The following is a 25,217-nucleotide window of genomic DNA, read 5'->3' as shown; positions in this document are numbered from 1 at the left end:
GTGTTTATGTGTGTATGTGTGCAGCTTAACTTTCGTCACTCGCACAGCCAAAACGGTACACCATAGCGCCACACTTTTTGCACCACCATACTCACCACTATCCTGGCCATATAATAAAACCACTCTCATTCAAATTGAAGCTGCATTTTTAAAGCTAGAGAGATTTTAAAGTTTCAAATTTTCATTTCTAACCCATTTCTTGAAGGGCTTCAGTGTTTGACGTCACAATGGGACCCGAGCGCCTGTGAGATCAGCTTGCGCCCGCCCCCCGCCGGTATTCAGTGTGTGACGTCACAATGCAATGCGACCCACACGTCTTCAACAGATCACTCCCCCCCCCCCCCCGGACCTTTAACTAATGCGCTCTCCCCCCCCCCCCCCCCCCCCCCCCCGGACCTTTAACTAATGCGCTCCCCCCCAGACCTTTAACTAATGCGCTCCCCCCCCCCCCGGCCCTTTAACTGATGCCCCCCCGGAGCACCGCCGCCTGTCCCGGCATGCCTCGCGCCGGACATTCCTCAGATCGGGCCGCGCTGACCGTCGGGAGGTGTCGTCGCCTCTCCCGCTCCCGCCACCCGCCCGACTGACGGGAGTGCAGCGCTCAGTGCCTTCCTCTCCCCTTTCCTCTCCCCCCTCACATAAGTGAGTAAGTGCCTTTCGCCGCCAACGGCTCCACGGAGGGGAGTGGACGTGGGGGCCAAGTGGGTGGGGGTTGGTGAGGGTGGGGGGAGGAAAGTGGGGGAGGAGAGAGAGGGGGTGATGGGGAAAGGGGGGGTGGGGGAGAGTGAAAGTCGGGCTGGGGGAGGAGAGAGTTGGGTGGGGGGGAAGGGGGACAGCACATTCTGGGGCTCATACAATTAAAGCATGCTATTAACAATTTCCACAGATGTTCAAAAGGGATTAACACATAACTATGCTAATAAAATGTGTAATTATGCAAATCTAGTTTGAAAGAAAAATTGAGAAGAAACACATCAGCGTTTTTCAATTGGGAAATTGATGGCACAGAATGTCATCTCTGAACACCAGCATGCAATAACCTCAAACCATTTAAAAGTAATAGATTACTTTTCTACCTTCCTACTAAAATGGATAATGTCATATTTCTCCATTCTATCTGCAATTGCTTTGTCCACTTAACCTGTGTCCTCCTCACAACTTAAATTTTCAACCAATCTTTGTATCAGCAGCTGCCCTTGCTACAATACTTCTGCTTCTTTATAAATTTAAATTATAAATCAAAGAGGCCCCAGCATTGTGACATCCCACCAGTTACAATTTTTCACAATGGCCTGTTTTCTGTGACATCTTCTTGTTCCTACCACTTTCCACAGAAATGTCTCTCTTCAACTCCTTGGTTTGCTCATCCCTCCCTTCCCAACCCTTCCCCTTTTTACCTTTGCACTGCAACCACAGGAGTTGCAACACCTATCCCTGCACCACTCCCAATAATCTTTCCAGGTGAGACAGAGATTTACTTGCAACTCTGTCAACCTCGTCTATTATATTCAGTGCTCCCGATGTGGCCTACTCTACATTGTCGAGACCAAATGTAGACTAGGCAACTGCTTCGCCGAAACATGTGCTCTGTCCACCAAGGTCTGTCGGAGCTCCCAATTGCCAGCTATTTTAACTACCCTTCTCTTTCCCATACTGATTTTTCTGCTCTCAGCCTCCTCCGCTGATAGAATGAGGCCACAGTTGAACTGAAAGAACAGCCCCTCATATTCTGCTTTGATAGCCTACAACCCAATGACATGAACATTGAATTCTCCAATTCAAGCTAAATCCCTTAATCCCCCATCCCTCTCGTCTGCCAGTTTTGCCCCCCCCATTCCTGATGAGCACACCTTCCCCCTCTGCCCTGTCACCCAATTCCATTCATCTCCATCTTTTGCTTAACTTCCACCCCTCCCTCCTCCCATATTTATTCCTGTTATTCTCCTTCCATTCCCTATTCTATGTCCTCTTCCACCCACTCTTCATTTCACCAGCTTTTCATTTCACTCCTCTTCCTCCCTTATCTGGCACCCTTTTGGCTTCTTTTCAAATGTAGCCTTTGTTACTATCTCCACCCATCTGCTAATCATCCCTCTTCGCCTGTATCCACCAAGACTTTCAAGTTTTTGCCCACCCCTTTCCCTGGCCTCTCATTGCCAGCTTTCTTCCCTCTATCAGTCTGAAGAAGCATCCTGACCTGAAACGTCGTCTGTCCATTTCCCTCTGTAGATTTTGCATAGCCTGCTGATTTCCTCCAGCACTGTTATTTTTGCTCAAAATTCCAACATCTGCAGCCTTTTGTCTCCATTTAGATATTTTTGTTCTACAATTCTGGATATGCATATTTTTAAAAAACTATCAATTTCAGGCTTTAAAAATTAATTTGACATATTTGGAGTTCTGGGGTTGAAATTCTAGATTTATACCATGTTTGTTTGAAAACGTTATTTCTGATTTCTCTACTGAATTGCCTAGCTCTTGTTTTTAACAACAACAAAAAAATCCTTGTTAAGGTTACTCCCTCTTGTCTGGATTTTCCTCATTCAAAATGTTTCTACCTTTTCAAACTCCTTACCATTTTGTATACCATGATGTGATTATCTTTTAACCCTTTAAACTCAAGGAAACAAAATCCAAATTTACACAACCTTGGCTTATAATTTAATCTTTAAACTTTGCATCACATTGATGCAACTCTATTGTATTTCGTGTATTCGCAACTACCACCTCACTCTCAAACAAGAGCAATGCACGTAAAATCCATGCGCACGTGGAGCTTAGTACACACACAGTGTGATATGTTTGGAGGCCAACTGTAAGAGAAAAGTATATTAATCAATGTTCCTAACAGCCCTACCATTTACTGTAGAGGGATTTGGGGGTGCACATGCATTGCTCCCTGAAAGTGGAGGGTAAAGAATGTATCCGGCATACTTGCTCTTTATCAGTGGAGGCATTAAGTATAAAAGTTGGCAAGTTTTGTGTGCAGGTATAGAAAATGTTAGGTATGCCACATTAGGAAAATTATGTGCAGTTCTGGTCGCCACATTATGGGAAGGATAAGCTGCCTTTAGAGAGGCTGCAAAAGGGGTATCCCAGTATGTTGAGTCAGATACAAAGTCCTGGAGATACTCAGTGGGCCAGGTAACATCTGTGGAGGAAATGGAAGGTGGCGTTCCAGGTTTGAACCCTTTTTCAGAAGTTCTGCAGTTCCATGTGCCTTCACTAGGTTGTTGCCTGGATCAGCTATAAGAAAAGGATAGACAAACCTGGATTGTTTTCACTGGTACATCGGAGGCTAAGAAGTGAAATGAAGGAAGCATATAAAATGATGAGAGGCTTAGATAGGATAGAATAGTCTAAATCTTTTTCTCAAGATGGAAATATCAAATACTAGAGGGTAGAGAATTAAGGTGAGATATAGAAAGTCGATTTGGGAGGTAAGTTTTTCTTACACACAGTGGTGGGTGCCTGAAACGCGCCATGAGGGGACGTGACAGAAGCAAAAACTATAGCAACATTTTGACAAGTGCATGAACAAGCAGGGGATGGAAGGAGAGATGATGGGATTTGTTAAAAATTGGTGTCGCAGTAAGCACAGATCTCTTGGTCGAAAGAGCATGTTCCTAAGCTGCATTGTTCCATGTCTTTGTGTACATTTCAAGAGGTATTCCAGATGGAAAGAAGATTCTGTACTAGTGAAACTTGAATTACGTTCCCTTATATTTCAGCCCCCGTGAATTAAAGCTGAGCATTTCATTTTAAAATATATTTTTCTTTTTCATATTCTGGATTGTAGTAACTTTTGTATGCGTTGGTACTCTTTGGGCACAGTTCCACATCCATTCTTATTAAGAATTTATTCAGACCTGTCTTAGATTCAGAATGGATGATCTCACAATCTGCATTCTGAAATAATTTTGTCCAATCATTTAATCTGCCTCTGTCTCTTTTGTAAATGTTTTGCTCCATTGAGTAACTTATCTAACTTACCCAGACTTTTGCGCATATTTTTTTCCATTGGTTCATCCAAGACTTTGTTATACAACAAGTAAAGCTCTGGCTCCAGTACTGACCTTTGGGGAATGCAGCTTACCATGTCTTGCGAATCAGAGAATATTTCCATGTTCCCTGTCCCTGACATCCTGTTCTGTTCACAGCATCCTTTACGGAAATATTTTTTGTGATCTCAAAACAGATTCATTTTTAATTATAGTTATAAAGGATTTAATTAGAATTTTCTAAATGCTTTCTTAATTTTTATCCATCCAAAGGAACAGCAACTATTTTAATCTTAGTCTCTAGTCTAAATTCCCACTTGTTAAAATATAGAAATTTGGGAACGTACAATATTGAGTATTAAAATGGTGGTTAAATAAATGATTCTTGCTTAAGCTTCCTTGGTTTATTTACCACCTCTTCCTTCTCTTTGTACATTGATTTGTACACCCACCAAGTTTCTATTTAAGAAATCTTTTTATTCACACCTTATTCTGTGAAGTAATTCACTTTGCTCTTGACAAAAACCTGGCTGCCATAAATATCAGCATTCATTTGCCTTTTAGGCTGAAGTCCAGTTTCAATTACTAAATTTAAGTGGACTGAGGGAGATGCTTCATTTTGATAAAACATGATTTTTGCAATACTTGCCTACTTACACTTTCTCTCCTATTCACAGTGTCTTTGTGCTTTCAGCATACACTCTATTTTTAGACGTCTTCTCTGTTATCGACCTATATTACTGCAGACATTGGAAATGTGAAGAACAGAAAATGCTCAAAACACACAGTAGATCAGACAAGCAATAAGTAAAAAGCTATCACATATTTTATTTTAGATGAATTGTCAGAGGAATAACTCAGGTGTTTTTTATGCATATAGTGCTGTTAAAACACTTATGTGCTTCAATGCAAACAGAAAAACTATACTTTACCATCTTGTCCAAAGGTAAGATATCTCAATGTGGCAGAATAATATGTGGTGAAGTAAAGAATATACATTTCAGTATCACTGCGAGAAGATCATTGTTCTTGATGTGTGTTCAAACTAAGTCAATTACACAATAATGCTTTCAAACCACTTTTTGGTGTGGAGCATTTGTTATATTTGGGGAAAAACGCAATTCCATTAATTTTGAATTGGGTATAAAGTCTGATAAATTTGAGACCTTGATTCAATTTTGTTGTTGTCCCGGATGTTTTCAAGCCTCTTGGACCAATATGCTGTTATGAAAGATGCTGCATAGCTTAGAGTCAGACCTTCCAATGACCAGAAAGTGGCTAGAGCTCTTCAGTTACATGTCACTGAGATCACTCTTCTGACAGCTGTCAGGCCCCTGGCTTATCAGTATGTGCCGGGCTTATCTGACCATAAGTTGCTGGCAGTCTCTAACTATTGCATGGCTTCTACAGGGGCAGAAGGGGAATACTGGGGAGAGACTGGAGAACAAAAGGATTGAAGATACCTGATAGGCTGTATGGGAGGGGGGATGGAAGGGAGAGAGACGAGAAAGTTGGGAAGGATATAATGTTTTTCTTGCACCTCTTAATTGAAGGATTATCGGTATATCCTGAGTGCAGATGATCATAACTGACATGGCTGAAATACCATTCAGTTCCATTTGCTTATGTGTACCTGCAGCCAGAATTATATACAATTCAATCATTAGTGAAGAGGAGGAAAAATAGTCAAGGCAAATGTGGGTCCCTTGAAGACAGAAGCAGGGGAATTTATTATGGGGAACAAGGAAATGGCAGACGAGTTGAACTGGTACTTTGGTTCTGTCTTCACTAAGGAAGATACAAACAATCTCCCAGATGTTCTAGTGGCCAGAGATCCTAGGGTGACGGAGGAACTGAAGGAAATCCACATTAGGCAGGAAATGGTGTTGGGTAGACTGATGGGACTGACTGACTGAATCCCCAGGGCCTGATGGTCTGCATCCCAGGGTACGTAAGGAGGTGGCTCTAGAAATTGTGGATGCATTGGTAATCATTTTCCAATGTTCTATAGATTCAGGATCAGTTCCTGTGCATTGGAGGATAGCTAGTGTTATCCCACTTTTTAAGAAAGGAGGGAGAGAGAAAACGGGAAATTATAGACCAGTTAGTCTGACATCAGTGGTGAGGAAGATGCTGGAGTCAATTATTAAAGACGAAATTGCGGAGCATTTGGATAGCAGTAACAGGATCGTTCCGAGTCAGCATGGATTTACGAAGGGGAAATCATGCTTGACTAACCTTCTGGATTTTTTTGAGGATGTAACTAGGAAAATTGACAGGGGAGAGCCGGTGGATGTGGTGTACCTCGACTTTCAGAAAGCCTTCGACAAAGTCCCACATAGGAGATTAGTGGGCAAAATTAGAGCACATGGTATTGGGGGTAGGGTACTGACATGGATAGAAAATTGGTTGTCAGACAGAAAGCAAAGAGTGGGGATAAATGGGTCCCTTTCAGAATGGCAGGCAGTGACTAGCAAGGCTCGGTGCTGGGACCGCAGCTATTTACAATATACATTAATGACTTAGATGAAGGGATTAAAAGTACTATTAGCAAATTTGCAGATGATACAAAGCTGGGTGGTAGTGTGAACTGTGAGGAAGATGCTATGAGGTTGCAGGGTGACTTGGACAGGTTGTGTGAGTGGGCGGATGCATGGCAGATGCAGTTTAATGTGGATAAGTGTGAGGTTATCCACTTTGGTGGTAAGAATAGGAAGGCGGATTATTATCTGAATGATGTCAAGTTAGGAAAAGGGGACGTACAACGAGATCTGGGTGTCCTAGTGCATCAGTCACTGAAAGGAAGTATGCAGGTACAGCAGGCAGTGAAGAAAGCCAATGGAATGTTGGCCTTCATAACAAGAGGAGTTGAGTATAGGAGCAAAGAGGCCCTTCTGCAGTTGTACAGGGCCCTAGTGAGACCGCACCTGGAGTACTGTGCAGTTTTGATTTCCAAATATGAGGAAGGATATTCTTGCTATTGAGGGCGTGCAGCGTAGGTTTACTAGGTTAATTCCCAGAATGGCGGGACTGTCATATTTTGAAAGACTAGTGCGACTAGGCTTGTATACACTAGAATTTAGAAGGATGAGAGGGGATCTTATTGAAATATATAAGACTATTAAGGGGTTGGACACGTTAGAGGCAGGAAACATGTTCCCAATGTTGGGGGAGTCCAGAACCAGGGGCCACAGTTTAAGAATAAGCGGTAGGCCAATTAGAACGGAGATGAGGAAAAACTTTTTCAGTCAGAGAGTTGTGAATCTGTGGAATTCTCTGCCTCAGAGGGCAGTGGAGGCCAATTCTCTGAATGCATTCAAGAGAGAGCTAGATAGAGCTCTTAAGGATAGCAGAGTCAGGGGGTATGGGGAGAAGGCAGGAACGGGGTACTGATTGAGAATGATCAGCCATGATCACATTGAATGGTGGTGCTGACTCGAAGGGCCGAATGGCCTACTCCTGCACCTATTGTCTATTAATTATTGTTTTCAGAACCTGCATGGCAAGGCTTTACAAAGCAATGTGCCCTGCTATTTAGCAGACCAAATGTGCTGACGTGCCGAAGCTGCCTAGCCTGCAACAGAAACTCATAGCCCTTTCCTTGCTAGATGGTCCCTTCCTTCTGCCAGATCCAGGGATAATGGTTTCTGTTGGCCCACTGTTGTCAACTTCAGCACCACACAGTGTTTCAGCAAATTAGAAACATTGAAACATAGAAAATAGGTGCAGGAGGAGGCCATTCGGCCCTTCGAGCCAGCACTGCCATTCATTGTGATCATGGCTGATCATCCACAATCAGTAACCCGTGCCTGCCTTCTCCCTGTACCCCTTGATTCCGATAGCCCTAAGAGCTCTAACTCCCTTTTAAATGCATCCAGTGAATTGGCCTCCACTGCCTTCTGTGGCAGGGAATTCCACAAATTCACAACTCTCTGGGTGAGGGATGGTTGAAGTTGAGTGTGATTTTCATAAATAACTCTAGATTTAAAAAGGCTGTAAGTTTCAGCATTTATAATGATAACTGTCAGCTGATTATTGGAAGATATGGCATAGAAACATAGAAACATAGAAAATAGGTGCAGGAGTAGGCCATTCGGCCCTTCGAGCCTGCACCGCCATTCAATATGATCATGGCTGATCATCCAGCTCAGTAACCTGTACCTGCCTTCTCTCCATACCCCCTGATCCCTTTAGCAAAAAGGGCCACATCTAACTCCCTCTTAAATATAGCCAATGAACTGGCCTCAACTACCTTCTGTGGCAGAGAATTCCACAGACTCACCACTCTCTGTGTGAAGATATTATGTTTTCTTTGTGACATAGTATATCTCATATAAAATGCTTTGCAGTAACTTAATATGTGGATTTACTTCCTCTTCAATCATTCAGTTTTCATCTCTGCCTGAATACATTTAATTTGGCATGTGTCAATACTGTACTCAGTTTCAGACTTGGTAAATTCTAGACGGCTTTTAGCCCAGGCATTATCCAGGAAGCCATTCAGTACTATCTGTACATCTCGAAACTTGGACCCCTGAATTCGCCAAGGAGAGAAAGAGTAAGATTGCTAATTTATTAAGAAAATATCATGCTGTGCCAGGCAGCATGAGTGCATAAGAAATTCATACAGTGCTGCCATAGAGCAGAGATTGAAGTTAATTCACTAACTTTTCATCTAAAGCCCATTTTTTCCTGGCTTCTTCCCAAAATAATTTAATATTAGGAAATGTGAAGTCCTTAAAGAAGCATAAAGTGCTGTAGCTTACTTCTTTGTCAATTTTCTCTCATTGCTTACCTTGAAAGAATAGATGTTTTACCTGGGTCTATCCCAGAAAGGCCAGGTATCCTCTGCAACCAAGTTGAACTGATCCTGAATTGAACTTAAAACCACGTGTTAGGTTTTATTAGAAACAAGGAACTGCAGATGCTGGCTTACAAAAAAAGACACAAAGTACTGGAGTAACTCAGCAGGTCAGGCAGCATCTCTGGAGAACATGGATAGATAATGTTTCTAGTCCTAATCCGAAACATCGCCTTCCTAACCTGCTGAGGTACTCCTGCACTTTGTATTTTTTTTAGGTTTTATTAAGGTATTTGCTTGATTATTTTGCAAAGTCAATGTGGCCCCGAGTCCTTTGTGGTTTCAATCAAAACCCCCTTATTGCAGACTGGTGAACATAATTAACTATTTCAAGATTTACACTGTGTGAATTTGCAATTGTATATTCAGTGCCCTCCATAATGTTTCAGACAAAAACCCATCATTTATTAATTTGCCTCTTTAACCACATATTATTTTTTCTATTACAAATCTCAAATTGTGGAGTAAAGTGCACATTTTCAGATTTTAATAAAGGCCACTTTTATACATTTTGGTTTCACCATGCAGAAATTACAGCAGTGTTTATACATAGTCCCCCCATTTCAGGGCACTATAGTGTTTGGGACACTGCAATTTCATATGAATATGATGAATAAGTTTATTGGCCAAGTATGCGTATACAAGGAATGTGCCTTGGTGCTCCACTCACAAATGATAACACAAACATACAGTTAACAATTAAGAATAAAGCATAACACATCAAAACAATAAGGATACACCATTACGGTCTAAACATGTGGGTGAAAATAAACCAGAGCAAAAAAGAGACTACAGACTGGTTATTGAGTAGAACTATCACTCGTGGATAAAAGCTGTTTTTATGTCTGGCTGTGGCATGTAAATGAAAGTAGTCTTGTTTAGTATTTTGTTGCATATCCTTTGCATGCAATGACTGCTTGAAGTCTTCGATTCATGGACATCACCAGTTGCTGGGTGTCTTCTCTGGTGATGCTCTGCCAGGGCTGTATTGCAGCCATCTTTAGCTTATGCTTGTTTTGTGGACTAGTCTCCTTCGGTTTTCTCTTCAGCATACAAAAGGTATGCTCAATTGGGTTTAGATCGGGTGATTGACTTGGCCACTCAAGAATTGACCATTTTTTAGCTTTGAAAAACTCCTTTGTTGCTTTAGCAGTATGTTTGGGATCATTGTCTTGCTGTAGAATGAACTGCCGGCTAATGACTTTTGAGGTATTTGTTTGAACTTGAGCAGATAGGATGTGTCTATACTCTTCAGAATTCATTATTCTACTACCATCAGCAGTTGTATCATCAATTAAGATAAGTGAGCCAGTACCTTCAGCAGCCATACATGCCAGGCCATAACACACCCACCACCGTGTTTCACAGATGATGTGGTATGCTTTGGATCTTGGGCAGTTCCTTCTCTCCATACTTTGCTCTTGCCATCACTCTGATATAAGTTAATTTTCGTCTCATCTGTCCACAAGACCTTTTTCTAGAACTGTGGTTGCTCTTTTTAGTACTTCTTGGCAAACTGTAACCCGGCCACCCTATTTTTGTGTCTAACCAGTGGTTTGCATATTGCAATATAGCAATGTATTGCAATGTATTTCTGTTCAAGAAGTCGTCTGCGGACAGTAGTCATTGACAAATCCACACCTGACTCCCGAAGAGTGTTTCTGATCTGTCGGACAGGTGTTTGGGGATTTTTCTTTATTATAGAGAGAATTCTTCTGTCATCAGCTGTGGAGGTCTTCCTTGGCCTGTCAGTCCGTTTGTGATTAGTAAGCTCACCAGTGTTCCCATTCTTCTTAATGATGTTCCAAACAGTTGATTTTGGTAAGCCTAATGTTTGGCTGATGTCTCTAACAGTTTTATTCTTGTTTCTCAGTCTCATAATGGCTTCTTTGACTTTCATTGGCACAACTTTGGTCCTCATGTTGATAAACAGCAATAAAGGTTTCCAAAGGTGATGGAAAGAATGGAGGAAAGATTTGGTGCTGAGAGCTCTCTTATACCTGCATTAAGGAGGCAATTAAGTACACTTGAGCAATTACAAACGCCTATGAAGCCATGTCCCAAACATTATGGTGCCCTGAAATGGGGGGACTATGTATAAACACAGCTGTAATTTCTACATGGTGAAACTAAAAGGTATAAAAATGGCCTGTATTAAAATCTGACAATGTGCACTTTAACCACATGTGATTTTTTCTATTACAAATCTCGAATTGTGGAGTACAGAGGCAAATAAATAAATGACGGGTCTTTGTCCCAAACATTATGGAGGGCACTGTAGTTTCTTTATACTTTTTGGTCTTCCTTTGTTATGCTTCCCACTGTCTGGTCGATTAACCTGCAGCACTGTGCCATTATTAGATAAAAGACTGATTTGTACAGGTATTTCCGTAGTCCTTGTTATTCCATCACATCTGTCGGTCTTGAGGGCTATTACAAGTAGGTAATCTGTCATTATTTTGGCACCTTTTCACTTTTACGTTCTATTGGAATCCTAGTAACAAACCTGAATTCTATTTTGAGAAAATAACTGTTATATTTAATCTTGAAAATGTTCCTTGTTCTTTAATTATTATCAAGATTTGAAGACTGTGTTGATATATAACATATATTTTATTTTGTTGCAATAACAGGATTTGCCCGAGACTTGTCAGAGGGCAGCAATGCAAATTACACAGAATATGTGGCCACTAGGTGGTATCGTTCACCTGAATTACTGCTTGGGTAAGTTGAGCTGCTATACAATTATCATTCACTCGCTTATTGCCAAGTATTGTTTCAATGGATTTGTTAAGTACAAACGGCCAAAAATTTAAATATAGGAAATATTTTGAGGAATGGTATATCAGAAAGCTAATTTTTTTTGGTACCTAAATAGTAATATGGACACAACTATTAGTGTAAAATGTTCACTTACAGGATGTGTCTGCTTTGCTCTAGCTAAGCAAGTACTCTAAGAAAAGAATATACTATATACAGTTGTTCAGGTAAACTTTGCAAGTAATTGGGGTAACATTTATTTTTAAAATAATTTTGACAAAAGATGGAAGCATAATATGATTTTGTGAAGAAACAGTGTAATATTTTATATTGGAGCAAAGCTCCATGAGGCTTTCAACAGATGAATCTACTGATGGACAATTTCTAATGCTATCTGTAATTCTTCACCTTGGTCATTTGTTTTCCTGGAAAGATGTTTGATAGAAAATTACAATCTGATTTTATATCTAGCTCATTGATATTTTATGGCAATTGGGTGTTAATTCATGAGGTCTCATGAAACAATAGCAATTTATGAAGTACCTTACCATATTTTTCACACCCAGCAGTCGGCAAATATGAAAGTCGTCTTACAGTTGGTTTAGTGAGTCCCTGCATTTAATTTAAAGTTTTGGTTTAGGTTTATTACTGTCACCTTTGCAAAGATATAGCAAAAAGCTTTGTTTTGCATGCTATCCAAGCTGATCAGATATGTCATACATAGCTACAATTAGTTCAAACTCCAGTACAATAGATAGAGCAAAAGGGAAGTTAAAGGGTGCAGAATATAATTCTCGACATGGTAATGCATCAGCTACAAATGTAGCCTAACCAAAGTCCAATAAAACTCCATCATGACTTCCTGAGTCTTATACTCAATGCCCCGGCCAATGAAGGCAAGCATACCATATACCTTCTTTACCACTCTACCTACTTGTGTTGCCACTTTGAGGGAGTTATGGACTTGGACTTCAAGATCCTCCTGTACATCATTGTTATAATGGGTCCTGCAATTAATTGTATATTTTCCCCTCACCTTCTACCTTCCAAAGTGCAATGCCTCGCACTTGCTTGGATTAAACTCCATCTGACATTTCTCCGTCCATTTCTGCAGATGATCTATATCCTGCTGTCTACTTTGATAGCCTTTCTCACAGTCCACGACCCTAACAACCATATCCCTTTCGCAACCACGTTTTCGCAATGGCCCCGCATCACAGTCCCAAGCACCGATCCAGGCTCTAAGTTCATCTGCTTTCTTCACAATACTCCTTGCATTGAAAAAAATACACTTCTGCCCATTGGCTTCACTATAATCCTTCATATCTCCCTGCCTGTCCTTTGAGACATTATTCTTAACCTCTACCTTCCCATCACTCTTTCCAATTTCTGACCTGCTACTCTGATTCTCGCCACCCCCCACCTCTCTACTTTAACCTCCCCCCTCCTCAAGTTGCACTAGCGAACCTTCTGTAAGGATTCATCACTTTGTGTCTTTTTTTGGAGAATCTGAGAAAGGATCCCGACCTGAAACATCACCTATCCATGTTCTTCAAGGATGCTGCCTGACTTGCTGTGTTATTCCAGTACTTTGTGTCTTTCCCTGCAAGGATATTGGTCCCCCTCCAATTCGGATCCAACTTGACCCTCATGTATAGGTCACCACTGCCCTAGATGAGATCCCAATGGTCTAAAAATCTGAACCCCTTCCCCTGCACTAACTCCTGAGCCAGGCATTTATCGGTCCTATCGTCCTTTTCCTAACCTTATTAGCACGTGGCACCAGGAGTAATCCAGATATTATTACTCCCTTCAGTTTCCTGAGTTTTAATGTTTTGCCGAATTCCCTATATTCACTCCACAGGACTTCATCCCTTTCCCTACCTTTGTTATAAATGGTCATAAGTGATAAAGAGCAGAATTAGGCCATTCGGCCTATTGGGTCTACTCCGCCATTCGATCATGGCTGATCTATCTCTCCCTCCTAACCCCATTCTCCTGCCTTCTCCCCATAACCTCCTTCAGAAACCAACTGGCCACCGCGCAATAGTTAAAAGTCAACTTTGACTATCAGGATTTGGTGCAAGAACACGTCAAGGACGTGGCACTTTCCTCCTGTCCAGTTCTTTCAGTTTGAGCTAATACGAGGTTTGAGTTTCACCAGAGACTTGAGCCGACTAAGATGCAAAGGCTGACATTCGTTGATTCGTTTGTCGTTTGTGCTAACATGCACAATGACCTCCGGTTGCTCACCGTCACCTTGAGAATGTTCTGCAGCTGCTCAGAGACATTCTCTTTGCTCCACCTATTGTTCCTTTCAAAGAAATCAAAGGGAATGCTATGCGTTTGTAATGTTGACACAAAAGAAATTATTTTGTTACTTTATATTTCCACTCTACTTTTGCAGAGCTCCATATGGAAAGGCTGTTGACATGTGGTCTGTGGGCTGCATTCTTGGGGAGCTAAGTGATGGACAACCACTTTTTCCAGGAGAGAGTGAAATAGATCAACTTTACACAATTCAGAGAGTATTAGGACCTCTGCCATCTGAGCAGATGAAGCTGTTTTACAGTAATCCTCGTTTTCACGGACTACGGGTATAGTGTTCAATTTTTTAAAAATCAAACTAAGATTCAAGACCTAGTGTGAATTTTTTGCAAAATTACCTTTTTAAGGCTATATGTTAAACTCTTTTGATCAAATACTTTAGGTTGCAGTTTTCTCACTAAGCTTGGATTATGTTCATTGGTCTTGGTATTTTATCAAAACTGTACAAATATATTTGTCTGAACAAGTCATTGGGATCACTAATCGTAAGGAGTGTCGCTAGTTAAAATAATTACAATTAAATGTTTTTTGCTCCATTGGTTTTAGTTACTTACTAAATGGTGCATTTACTGCACCCATCTCATTCAAGTTTTTTTTATTGCTGATTCCATCATTGTCATCATCAAAAAGATATTCCACACAAAAAAATATTTTTTTCTGGAAGGGAGCATTAGAAACAATTTTTTAAATTGTTATATCCAGATATTGCAGTTTTGAAAAACCTACGCTACTTGCTAAAAGTGCAACGCAACCCAAAAACTCAGGTTTTTATTCTGAAAGGAGCCCATGTAAGACAGACAATTGACATTTCAAGCAAAAATTATGAACTCACTTTGTCATTTACTGCCTAATAATTTGCACCACAAAAATAATAATAATAATAATAATAATGCATTTTATTTATATAGCGCTTTTCATATACTCAAAGACGCTTTACAGAGATTTTGAGAACATAGGGAAATTAATAAATAGATAAATAAGTAAATAAATAAATGAACAGAGAAAGGAGACAGAAGGTGAGGTGACCTTCAGTGGTTGAAGGCAGTACTGAACAGGTGAGACTTCAGTGATGTTTTGAATGTGGTGAGTGTGGAGGAGTCTCTAACGGTTTGGGGTAGTGAGTTCCATAGGGTGGGAGCAGCGATGGAGAAAGCCCTGTCCCATAATAATGCTAGTTTTAAAGAATGATATTGCCAATACTTAACAGTTCTGCTTTGTGGGGAGTGATAGTCAAAGCACCTATTAAGCCATTTTAGCAAATATTTCAGTTCTGTAAATCATACTTTAAACTGCTTTCATTCCAATCTGCCATGAAATGGAATAAATTACAATATACCTTTTTCTCGTTGTGATAATTGTAACAATGTAAACAAAGGGGATGAAAGTATTTGGTACATACCACAGAATCCAGCCATGTTGAGCAAACAATGAGTTATGAAACTCACTGACCAAGGCAGGCCTTGTTATTTTGAGAGACACACAAGCTACCAACTTCCATCAACCATATGAATTCAGCGAAGATAGACACAAATGCTGGACTAACTCAGTGGGAAAAATCTTCATCTCTGGAGAGAAAGAATGGGTGATGTTTCGGGTCGAGACCCTCCTTCCGACTGAGCGTCAGGGGAGAGGGAGTTACAGAGATAAGGAAGTGTAAGAGATCAAAAAAGATGATCAAGGAAAATGTAGAATAGACCATTGTCAGCTTGGAGTAGGTGACAACAAAGCAAACAGTGATACAATGTAATCAGGGGTGCAGTCAGACTGGTAGGAGAACTGGGGAAGGATGGAGAGAGAGGGAAAGCAAGGGTTACGAAGATAGAGAAGTCAGTATTCATACCGCTGGAGTGTAAGCTACCCAAGTGAAATATGAGGCGTTCTTCCAATTTGAGCTGGGCATCACCTTTTCCACATTTTGCTACGTTACAGCCTTATTTTAGAATGGATTTAATTCATTTTTTTAATCATAAATCTACACACAATACCCCGTAATAAAAAAGCAAAAACAGGTATTTAGAAATGTTAGCAAAGTAATTAAAATAAATAACTGAACTATCACATTTACATAAGTATTCAGACCCTTTACGCAGTACTTTGTTGAGGCACCTTTGGCAGCGATTACAGCCTCAAGTCTTAGACAATAGACAATAGACAATAGACAATAGGTGCAGGAGTAGGCCATTCAGCCCTTCGAGCCAGCACCGCCATTCAATGCGATCATGGCTGATCACTCTCAATCAGTACCCCGTTCCTGCCTTCTCCCCATACCCCCTCACTCCGCTATCCTTAAGAGCTCTATCCAGCTCTCTCTTGAAAGCATCCAACGAACTGGCCTCCACTGCCTTCTGAGGCAGAGAATTCCACACCTTCACCACCCTCTGACTGAAAAAGTTCTTCCTCATCTCCGTTCTAAATGGCCTACCCCTTATTCTCAAACTGTGGCCCCTTGTTCTGGACTCCCCCAACATTGGGAACATGTTATCTGCCTCTAATGTGTCCAATCCCCTAATTATCTTATATGTTTCAATAAGATCCCCCCTCATCCTTCTAAATTCCAGTGTATACAAGCCCAATCGCTCCAGCCTTTCAACATACGACAGTCCCGCCATTCCGGGAATTAACCTAGTGAACCTACGCTGCACGCCCTCCATAGCAAGAATATCCTTCCTCAAATTTGGAGACCAAAACTGCACACAGTACTCCAGGTGCGGTCTCACCAGGGCCCGGTACAACTGTAGAAGGACCTCTTTGCTCCTATACTCAACTCCTCTTGTTACGAAGGCCAACATTCCATTGGCTTTCTTCACTGCCTGCTGAACCTGCATGCTTCCTTTCATTGACTGATGCACTAGGACACCCAGATCTCGTTGAACTCCCCCTCCTCCTAACTTGACACCATTCAGATAATAATCTGCCTTTCTATTCTTACTTCCAAAGTGAATAACCTCACACTTACCTACATTAAACTGCATCTGCCATGTATCCGCCCACTCACACAACCTGTCCAAGTCACCCTGCAGCCTTATTGCATCTTCCTCACAATTCACACTACCCCCCAACTTAGTATCATCTGCAAATTTGCTAATGGTACTTTTAATCCCTTCGTCTAAGTCATTAATGTATATCGTAAATAGCTGGGGTCCCAGCACCGAACCTTGCGGTACCCCACTGGTCACTGCCTGCCATTCCGAAAGGGACCCATTTATCCCCACTCTTTGCTTTCTGTCTGTCAACCAATTTTCTATCCATGTCAGTACCCTACCCCCAATACCATGTGCCCTAATTTTGCCCACTAATCTCCTATGTGGGACCTTGTCGAAGGCTTTCTGAAAGTCGAGGTACACCACATCCACTGACTCTCCCTTGTCAATTTTCCTAGTTACATCCTCAAAAAATTCCAGTAGATTTGTCAAGCATGATTTCCCCTTCGTAAATCCATGCTGACTCGGAATGATCCCGTTACTGCTATCCAAATGCTCAGCAATTTCGTCTTTTATAATTGACTCCAGCATCTTCCCCACCACTGATGTCAGACTAACTGGTCTATAATTACCCGTTTTCTCTCTCCCTCCTTTCTTAAAAAGTGGGATAACATTTGCTATCCTCCAATCCACAGGAACTGATCCTGAATCTATAGAACATTGAAAAATGATCTCCAATGCTTCCACTATTTCTAGAGCCACCTCCTTAAGTACTCTGGGATGCAGACCATCAGGCCCTGGGGATTTATCAGCCTTCAGTCCCATCAGTCTACCCAAAACCATTTCCTGCCTAATGTGGATTTCCTTCAGTTCCTCCATCACCCTAGGTTCTCCGGCCCCTAGAACATTTGGGAGATTGTGTGTATCTTCCTCAGTGAAGACAGATCCAAAGTAACGGTTTAACTCGTCTGCCATTTCTTTGTTCCCCATAATAAATTCCCCTGCTTCTGTCTTCAAGGGACCTGTCTTCTTGGGTATGACGCTGCAAGCTTGGCATGCCTGTATTTGGGTAATTTCTCACATTCTTCTCTGCACATCCTCTCAAGCTCTGTCAGGTTGGATGGGGAGCATCGATGCACAGCTATTTTCAGGTCCCTCCAGGGATATTCGATCGGGTTCAAGTCCGGGCTCTGACTGGGCCATTCAAAGACATTCACAGACTTGTCATGAAGCCACTCCTGCGTTGTCTTGACTGTGTGCTTAGGGTCGTTGTCCTGTTGGAAGGTGAACCTCCGACCAAGTCAGGTCCAGAACAATCTGGAGCAGGTTTTCATCAAGGATCTCGGTGTACTTTGCTCTGTTCATCTTTCCCTCAGTCCTGACTAGTCTCCCAGTTCCTGCCGCTGAAAAACATCCCCACAGCATGATGTTGCCACCACCATGCTTCACCGCAGATATGGTATTGGCCAGGTGATGAGTGGTGCCGCTTAGCATTCAGGCCAGAGAGTTCAATCTTGGTTTCATCAGACCAGAGAATCTTGTTTCTCATGGTCTGAGAGTCCTTTAGGTGCCTTTTGGCAAACTCCAAGCAGGTTGTCATGTGCCTTTTACTGAGGAGTGGCTTCCTTCTGGCCACTCTTCCATAAAGGCCTGATTGGTGTAGTGCCACAGATATAGTTGTCCTTCTGGAAGGTTCTCCCATCTTCACAGAGGAACTCTGGAGCTCTGTCAGAGTGACCATCGGGTTCTTGGTCACCTCCCTCACCAAGGCCGTTCTCCCCCGATTTCATAGAGCTGGCCGCCTGGCCAAACTGAACAGAGTCCTGGTGGTCCAAAGTTCATTTAAGAATGATGGAGGCCACTGTGCTCTTTGGGACCTGCAATGCCGCAGAAATTGTTTTATACCCTTCCCCAGATCTGTGTCTCGACACAATCCTGTCTCGGAGGTCTACAGACAATTCCTTCGTCTTCATGGCTTAGTTTTTCCTCTGACATGCACTGTCAACTGTGGGACCTTATATAGACAGCTGTGTGCCTTTCCAAATCATGTCCAATCAATTTAATTTACCACCGGTGGACTCCAATCAAGTTGTAGAAACATCTCAAGGATAATCAATGGAAACAGGATGAACATGAGCTCAATTTTGAGTGTCATAGCAAAGGGTCTGAATACTTATGTAAATGTGATATTCCAGTTATTTCTTTTTAATTACTTTGCAAAAATTTCTAAACACCTGTTTTTGCTTTTATATTATGGGGGTATTGTGTGCAGATTGATGATAAAAAATGAATTTAATCCATTTTAAAATGAGGCTGTAACAGTAAAATGCGGAAAAGGGAAAAGGTGAAGGGGTCTGAATACTTTCTGAATGCACTGTATATATGATAGTTGAAGATGCAATTAGGTGTGGAAATGATCTCAGTCTCTCTGTTTTACCAACAGTAATGTGGCTGTGAAATATGAGAGGTTGCTGCATAACAGAGGTTATCATTTCTTGCTGCATTATTAATTATATATCTCAATACCCCCAATATAAATTACAGTGTATATGCTATTAGAAAATGTTATTAAATGATTACATAATTCCATTGAACTGAACAACTTCATCTGTATGGTCAAGTCCAGATTAAACAGTGGTATGAATTATTCAGGTAAAATGATTTGGAATGATTCTGGAGCATATAACATGTCTTTAGTTAGCAAAACAACCACTACTCCTGTATACATGGAACATTTCGACCAGTGTATAACTATGTTTAAGTTTGACTCTCTATAGGTCCTCCTGGGTTATCACAAGGTTCCGTTTCTGAGAACTGTTCGTAACCTGAACGGTTCGCAAGACATGAACCAAGATTCCCCCTTAAAAGAAGATGCCTGCAGAGGTGGGTTATCTCAAAGGAATAGATGGATTGAAGAAGCATTTTAAATCTTACTTTGCCATTCTTATATTAAAGATGATTTTAACAAATTGAACACAAATCTATCTGGAGCTGATGATATTCTTTTAACAGATTATACTGCAGATTAAATTTTAAATGCTACTAGACCAAGTGGACCCGTTGGGCCCAAACTTCTCCTGCATTGGTGTAGCACCCTCTCCTTCCCCTTCTCCTACTCCCACTCCCCTTCCCACTTCCCCTTCCCCCTCAACCCCCCTTATCCTCCCTCCTCCCCCCCCCCTCCCTAGGAGATAGATTTAAACTTTAAAATGTGAATAACTTAAAAAATATAACACCGATTTCAATAAAACTACTTGCTTTACCATTAAAGCGACAGCGGTGAGTAAGGTGGGCCTAAAATTGTTGCGCTATCGTCTACCATTTTGGCTGTAGTTTGATCACAAATAAACAAACAAACGAGAGTTTTAGTATATAGATTTACAATTTGAAAAAGGACACTGCTGCTAGCCCAGAAGGTGTGTCTCTAGATAGGATTCACCAAATAGTTACCAATTCTTCTTGGGTTCAATGTGGAAAAATTCCAGCTCTTGTCAAGAAAACCCAACCTCAACAGTTAGCAAATCTGTCTGCTGGTCTCCCAAACACTTGTTCTTATGTACAGGCTGTGCATAAGTTGAGAGATAGTAAATTGGGGTCGACCTGTAAACAAATTATGTAGTTGATACTTTTTAACACAAAATATAAAAGAAAAAATTCTTAATTATTAACTGTGTGTAACATCAATGTTAACAAAAAAATATGAAATACTATGAACTACTTTTAATAAGATCTTTATGCACCCTATGTTTCTCTTGCAAAAATATGATTTTGTTTAACCTTTCTGCATATAGTTTCCTGCTGTTAATCACCCTCAAACTCTGGAAAGAAGATACCTGGGTGTTATTAGTGGAGTTATGCTGGACCTCATGAAGGTATGAAATTATAATATAGCATTCATTTGACTTTTTGACAGCTTGTAAAGTTCTGGCCGATCCAAAAGCATTATGGTTCCAAGAAATTTGACCCAGACATTTATCATAATTTATTTCCATTCTCAATGGATAATCCCAAAGATGATCTTCTCTGAGGACCTCTTGTGAGTGGTGTGTATTTTTCAATTAAAATGAGACATCTTCTGATAGTTCTGATTAAAAATGTTAACTGGCTAGATTATTCCATGTGAATAAACATGTATTGTCAGTTTTGTTTTTTTCCTTCAAAGAATTTGCTGAAACTGAATCCATCTGAAAGATACCTAACAGAACAGTGCTTGAACCACACTGCCTTCCAGACCCAGAGACTTTTGGATAGGTCTAGTGGCGCTTCCCCAACACGGGTAACTAAAAGGAAACCTCATCATGCAGAAAATAGGTAAAAGCAATACTTTGTTTTAAAAATGCAAATTTGCATCTAATGTGCTAATTGTTAATAATGTTTTCGAGACCATCTCAATGTTGCCACCACTTCTCCTCTGCCAAAGTTTCCTGCCACTGTTGGGATTATTTTCAATATCAAAGATTATGATAGCTGTTCATCGCCCTCTTCCAGCATCACAACCTACTCCCACATTTCCCTATTAAACCAACTACTGTAAACTGTTCATGAATGCAAATTCCCTCAGACTTTTTTTTCTCAGAAATCTTGTTGGTCCTTCTTTCTTCAACATTCAAGCTTCCCTACACCTCCTGAACTGTACTGCATTTGATTGCAGAACTGGTTTTCAATTTAAGAACAGGAAGGTATGGCATTAACGTCAGTTCTCACTGATAGGATATTCAGTAGTGGTTAAGTTAATATCCAGAGGCTGGTCTATTGAAAAAGAAATGCTGGTTCAAATTCCACTGCAGCAACTGCGATATTTAACGTTAATTAAATCTGGTGTACAAAAAACTAAAAAACCGAAGAACTGAGGGGGGTGGAGGGGGGGGGGGCTACTGGGGCAAAAATAGGGGTACTTTATAACTTTGTCGGCACTCTTTACATGACTCTTTGTATGCCTAGGTATGCAAAACAAAGTATCTCACTGTGACTTGTCACATGTGACAATAAAAGTATCTAATCTAATCTGAAAGAAAATCTTTTGCCATACCCACAGTGATTTGATTGACTCTTCACTAACTTTAATTTATGGACAGTTAGGGATCGGAAGTAAATGCTGGCAAGGCCAATGATTACTAGGAGTCCTGTATGATTTTGGTCGTGAATAAATTAAAAGTAATTGAACACTGTAATTCCTTCTCAGCATCTCCACCTATCTTTCTCCACATCTATCTTTTTAACCAAAAGTTTATTTTCCTTGTTACCTCATTTTAACATTGCATCAGTGTATGTTTGAATAATTCTTTTATTAGGGAAAGTTTAGCTGCATTCCGGATAAATACAAATTATTATTGGAGTAGTTCTGCTAAAATCAGATCATGGGTAAGAACAGATAAAATATTGTGTGTGGGAAGGAACTGGAGATACTAGTTTAAACCAAAGATAGACACCAAATGCTGGAGTAACTCAGCGGGACAGGCAGCATCTCTGGAGAGAAGGAATGGGTGTCATTTTGGGTTGAGACCTTTCTTCAGACCCTTCTTCAGTATGTATATATATATAGGATAAAATATTATTCAATATATACACACTTTAAAATATTATTTTCAGTAATTAAAATGTTATTTTTGTTTTTCAGAAATCATGGCAGCAAAAGTACATCGATGTCTATTCGATCAGATAGCCGAGATCAAAATTTAAGTGTCAATATTAAACGAGGAGATGACATCAATCAGCCTGATGGTCTTTCCTGTGAAAGTTCTGCCCCACGCAGCCCTGCCCTTATTCCTTCACCTGACTATCAACATACCAAACAAAATCTCTCTGTTAGCAAGGATTTTACCAACACTAATTTACCACTTCTTCCTAGTCCACGCCTAGCCTCCAAGGAAGCACATACAAAGACTAAAACTGATTTCCAGGCTGATCAGAAGATTGCAGAAGGTCCAGGTGCAAAATATTTAAAACCTAATACGAAATCACAACAGAATCGGCACTCATTTGTAGAAATGCCACAAAATAAAACTGGAACCTTGCCAGCTGAAAAGCCTACCCGTCACAGTTACATTGAACCAGTACAAGGTTCTGTGTCGCAACAGTCAAAGAACACACCTGTTTTAACACCATCCAAATCTTACAGGACATTGAGTGATTCAAGGTCAGTTGGAAACCTTAATGAAATGAAAGTGCATGGGGAGGATCAGGCATCCAGATATTTTCCTTCAAGCTGCTTGGAGCTCAATGCTTCAAACAATACACTATCAACTGGACCTAATGAGAACAGGCCAGCACAGAATCCTCCAGCTACGAGTAAAGGTCTGGAAACTCGCAAACCATCCATAAGACACTCTACAAACGATGATGAACTAAAGGTTCCTGCTAGCCACCTTGAAGGGGGGCATTCGCATTCAGCATCTGCTCCTCATGAATCCTTTCCTTTTGACCTAAATTACCCCAGTCCTTATGCCAAATCACGTGCACAAAGACATTCTCTGTATATTCCAAGGAAACAAGTGTCTGAAATTAGCTCTGGAAGTGTGGGGCAAGGACTGCCTACTAGGACAAATAGTTTACAGATGTTATCTCCACAAATGCAACATGCTCGGACGACTCTCAATAGAGGTTCTTTGGGCTCCTCTCGTGAGGACTTTGCTGAAACTCCTGGGGTCAGTGTTAACTTTGCTCTGCTGACTTTTGAATCAGAATAACACTTGTTTTGGTCAATTTTTAATTGTAAGTAATGACGCAGTTGAAACGATTCAGATTTTTCAGATTCATTATAATTCTACTTACCAAAGAATCACATGCTACCACTTGGTAACATAGCAATCTTCTGTAATTAGATTGGTGACATATAGGGATTTTATTTTCAGATCCCACTTTATGGTATCATTGGTTGCTGCTTTACTTGGACTTGATTTAATATTGTGAATGGTTAATACAATCTGCCTCTTCTCAAAATTACAAAATGAATTCTTAATTTAGTGAAATAGTTCTTGGCTGATAGAAACAATATGCAGCTGAAAGCGTAAATTATTAAATAATTGCTTTGGAAATGTGCAGAGATATTTATATATTCTCCAGATGAAAGGACTCAACTTGGCAGCAAGTTTTTCTTTATGACAAAATGAAAGGATGAGATGAAACAATTGAGCACTGATGTTGAGTGAAATAGGATAAGAAAATACCGTTCTGATCCAAAACTCTACTCAATTTCTGGGCTGTGCTTAGATTGCAATTAGAAACTGTGGAACTCAACTGCTGAAGCAAGCATTAGTTTAGATGAGCTAATTGCCATGTGGCAGTTCCTTTTCCAGCATTTGAGTCATTACTGGGCATAAGAGGTCATTTGACTATTTGGATTAGGTTATCAACTCAAGGCATATTGATGACGTCAGAAGTGAACTAAAAAAAAAATTGGGTTAAAGTAGGTTGATTTCATGAAGCTAACTCATTGTTTTAAAAGCTCTCTTTTTTCCATTGTTTTTTAAAAGTAAATATGTCCATTTGAGAAATTGTGAGCTTTTTGTGTGTTTTGTGAAACATTTAATACATTCCATAGATAGATAGATAGCTGTTGTTCTTTCTGATTGGGGATATTTGGTAATGGCAGTTACTGTGGAGCAGGCAGGCACGCTCAAGATACAGTAACCATTTTTGTCACTGGAATGTTACACTTGTGAGCAGTGGAAGTTCTGAGTTTAAATTGAAACAATGTAATATTTATTTCATTAAGGAGTTTGTATGTTCTCCCTGTGACCTACGTGGGTTTTCTCCAGGAGCTCCAGTTTCCTCCCTCACTCCATAGATGTACAGGTTTATAGGTTAATTGGCTTCGGTAAAATTATCCTTAGTGTATAGGATAGTGTTAGTGTACGTGGATCATTGGTCGGAGCAGACTCAGTGAGCCGAAGGGCCTGTTTCCCTTCACAGATGAGATCAGCTTCGTAGAATTCATTGTATGATTATTAACTTTTGCTTCGATGTACACTTTTTCAGTGCCTAATTCTGTATTCTATAATTTGTTTCTGAGCAAGTACCTGATCTGTTGTTTTTTTTGTTTCAATTTTTTTTTTAACTAACGGTTAGTTTATTCTGTCTTCTCCACTTTGAGTATCTTGCACCAATATTAGTTGTTAGAAACTTCATACTTCTCTAAAGTATTTTTCTTTGGACAAACATAAAGGTACACAAAAAATCTGAACATTTCTAATCGTGTTGTCTTTGGCTTAGGGCATGTTGTTCTGCTTGATTTCCCAACATGACATAAACATTCTCACGCACATCATCCTTGTGTTTATCAACATTATTTGTTCGATTTCTTGCTCAGATAATAACGGTAATGAGGCAAATTGGTGGATGGATTAC

At 40.5% G+C, this 25,217-nt stretch overlaps 1 protein-coding gene across 4 annotated transcripts in view; it reads left to right on the top strand.

Annotated features, from left to right (window-relative positions):
* The window catches only part of LOC144598897 (cyclin-dependent kinase-like 5), a 97,698-nt gene that overhangs the window by 49,305 nt on the left and 23,176 nt on the right, over positions 1-25,217 (top strand). For all 4 annotated transcript variants that reach the window (XM_078409470.1, XM_078409467.1, XM_078409469.1 and 1 more), the window contains exons 8-12: positions 11,496-11,586; positions 14,030-14,219; positions 20,663-20,743; positions 21,034-21,182; positions 22,489-23,515. In XM_078409470.1, the coding sequence (XP_078265596.1) occupies positions 11,496-11,586; positions 14,030-14,219; positions 20,663-20,743; positions 21,034-21,182; positions 22,489-23,515 (1,538 nt within the window). The remainder of the gene's footprint in view (positions 1-11,495; positions 11,587-14,029; positions 14,220-20,662; positions 20,744-21,033; positions 21,183-22,488; positions 23,516-25,217) is intronic.

The sequence above is a fragment of the Rhinoraja longicauda genome, chromosome 12 (genome assembly GCF_053455715.1).
Source record: "Rhinoraja longicauda isolate Sanriku21f chromosome 12, sRhiLon1.1, whole genome shotgun sequence".
In the NCBI taxonomy this organism is placed as follows: Eukaryota; Metazoa; Chordata; class Chondrichthyes; order Rajiformes; family Arhynchobatidae; genus Rhinoraja; species Rhinoraja longicauda.
The sequence above is the reverse complement of the archived record's forward strand: the minus strand, read 5'-3'. Positions and strand labels throughout refer to the sequence as shown.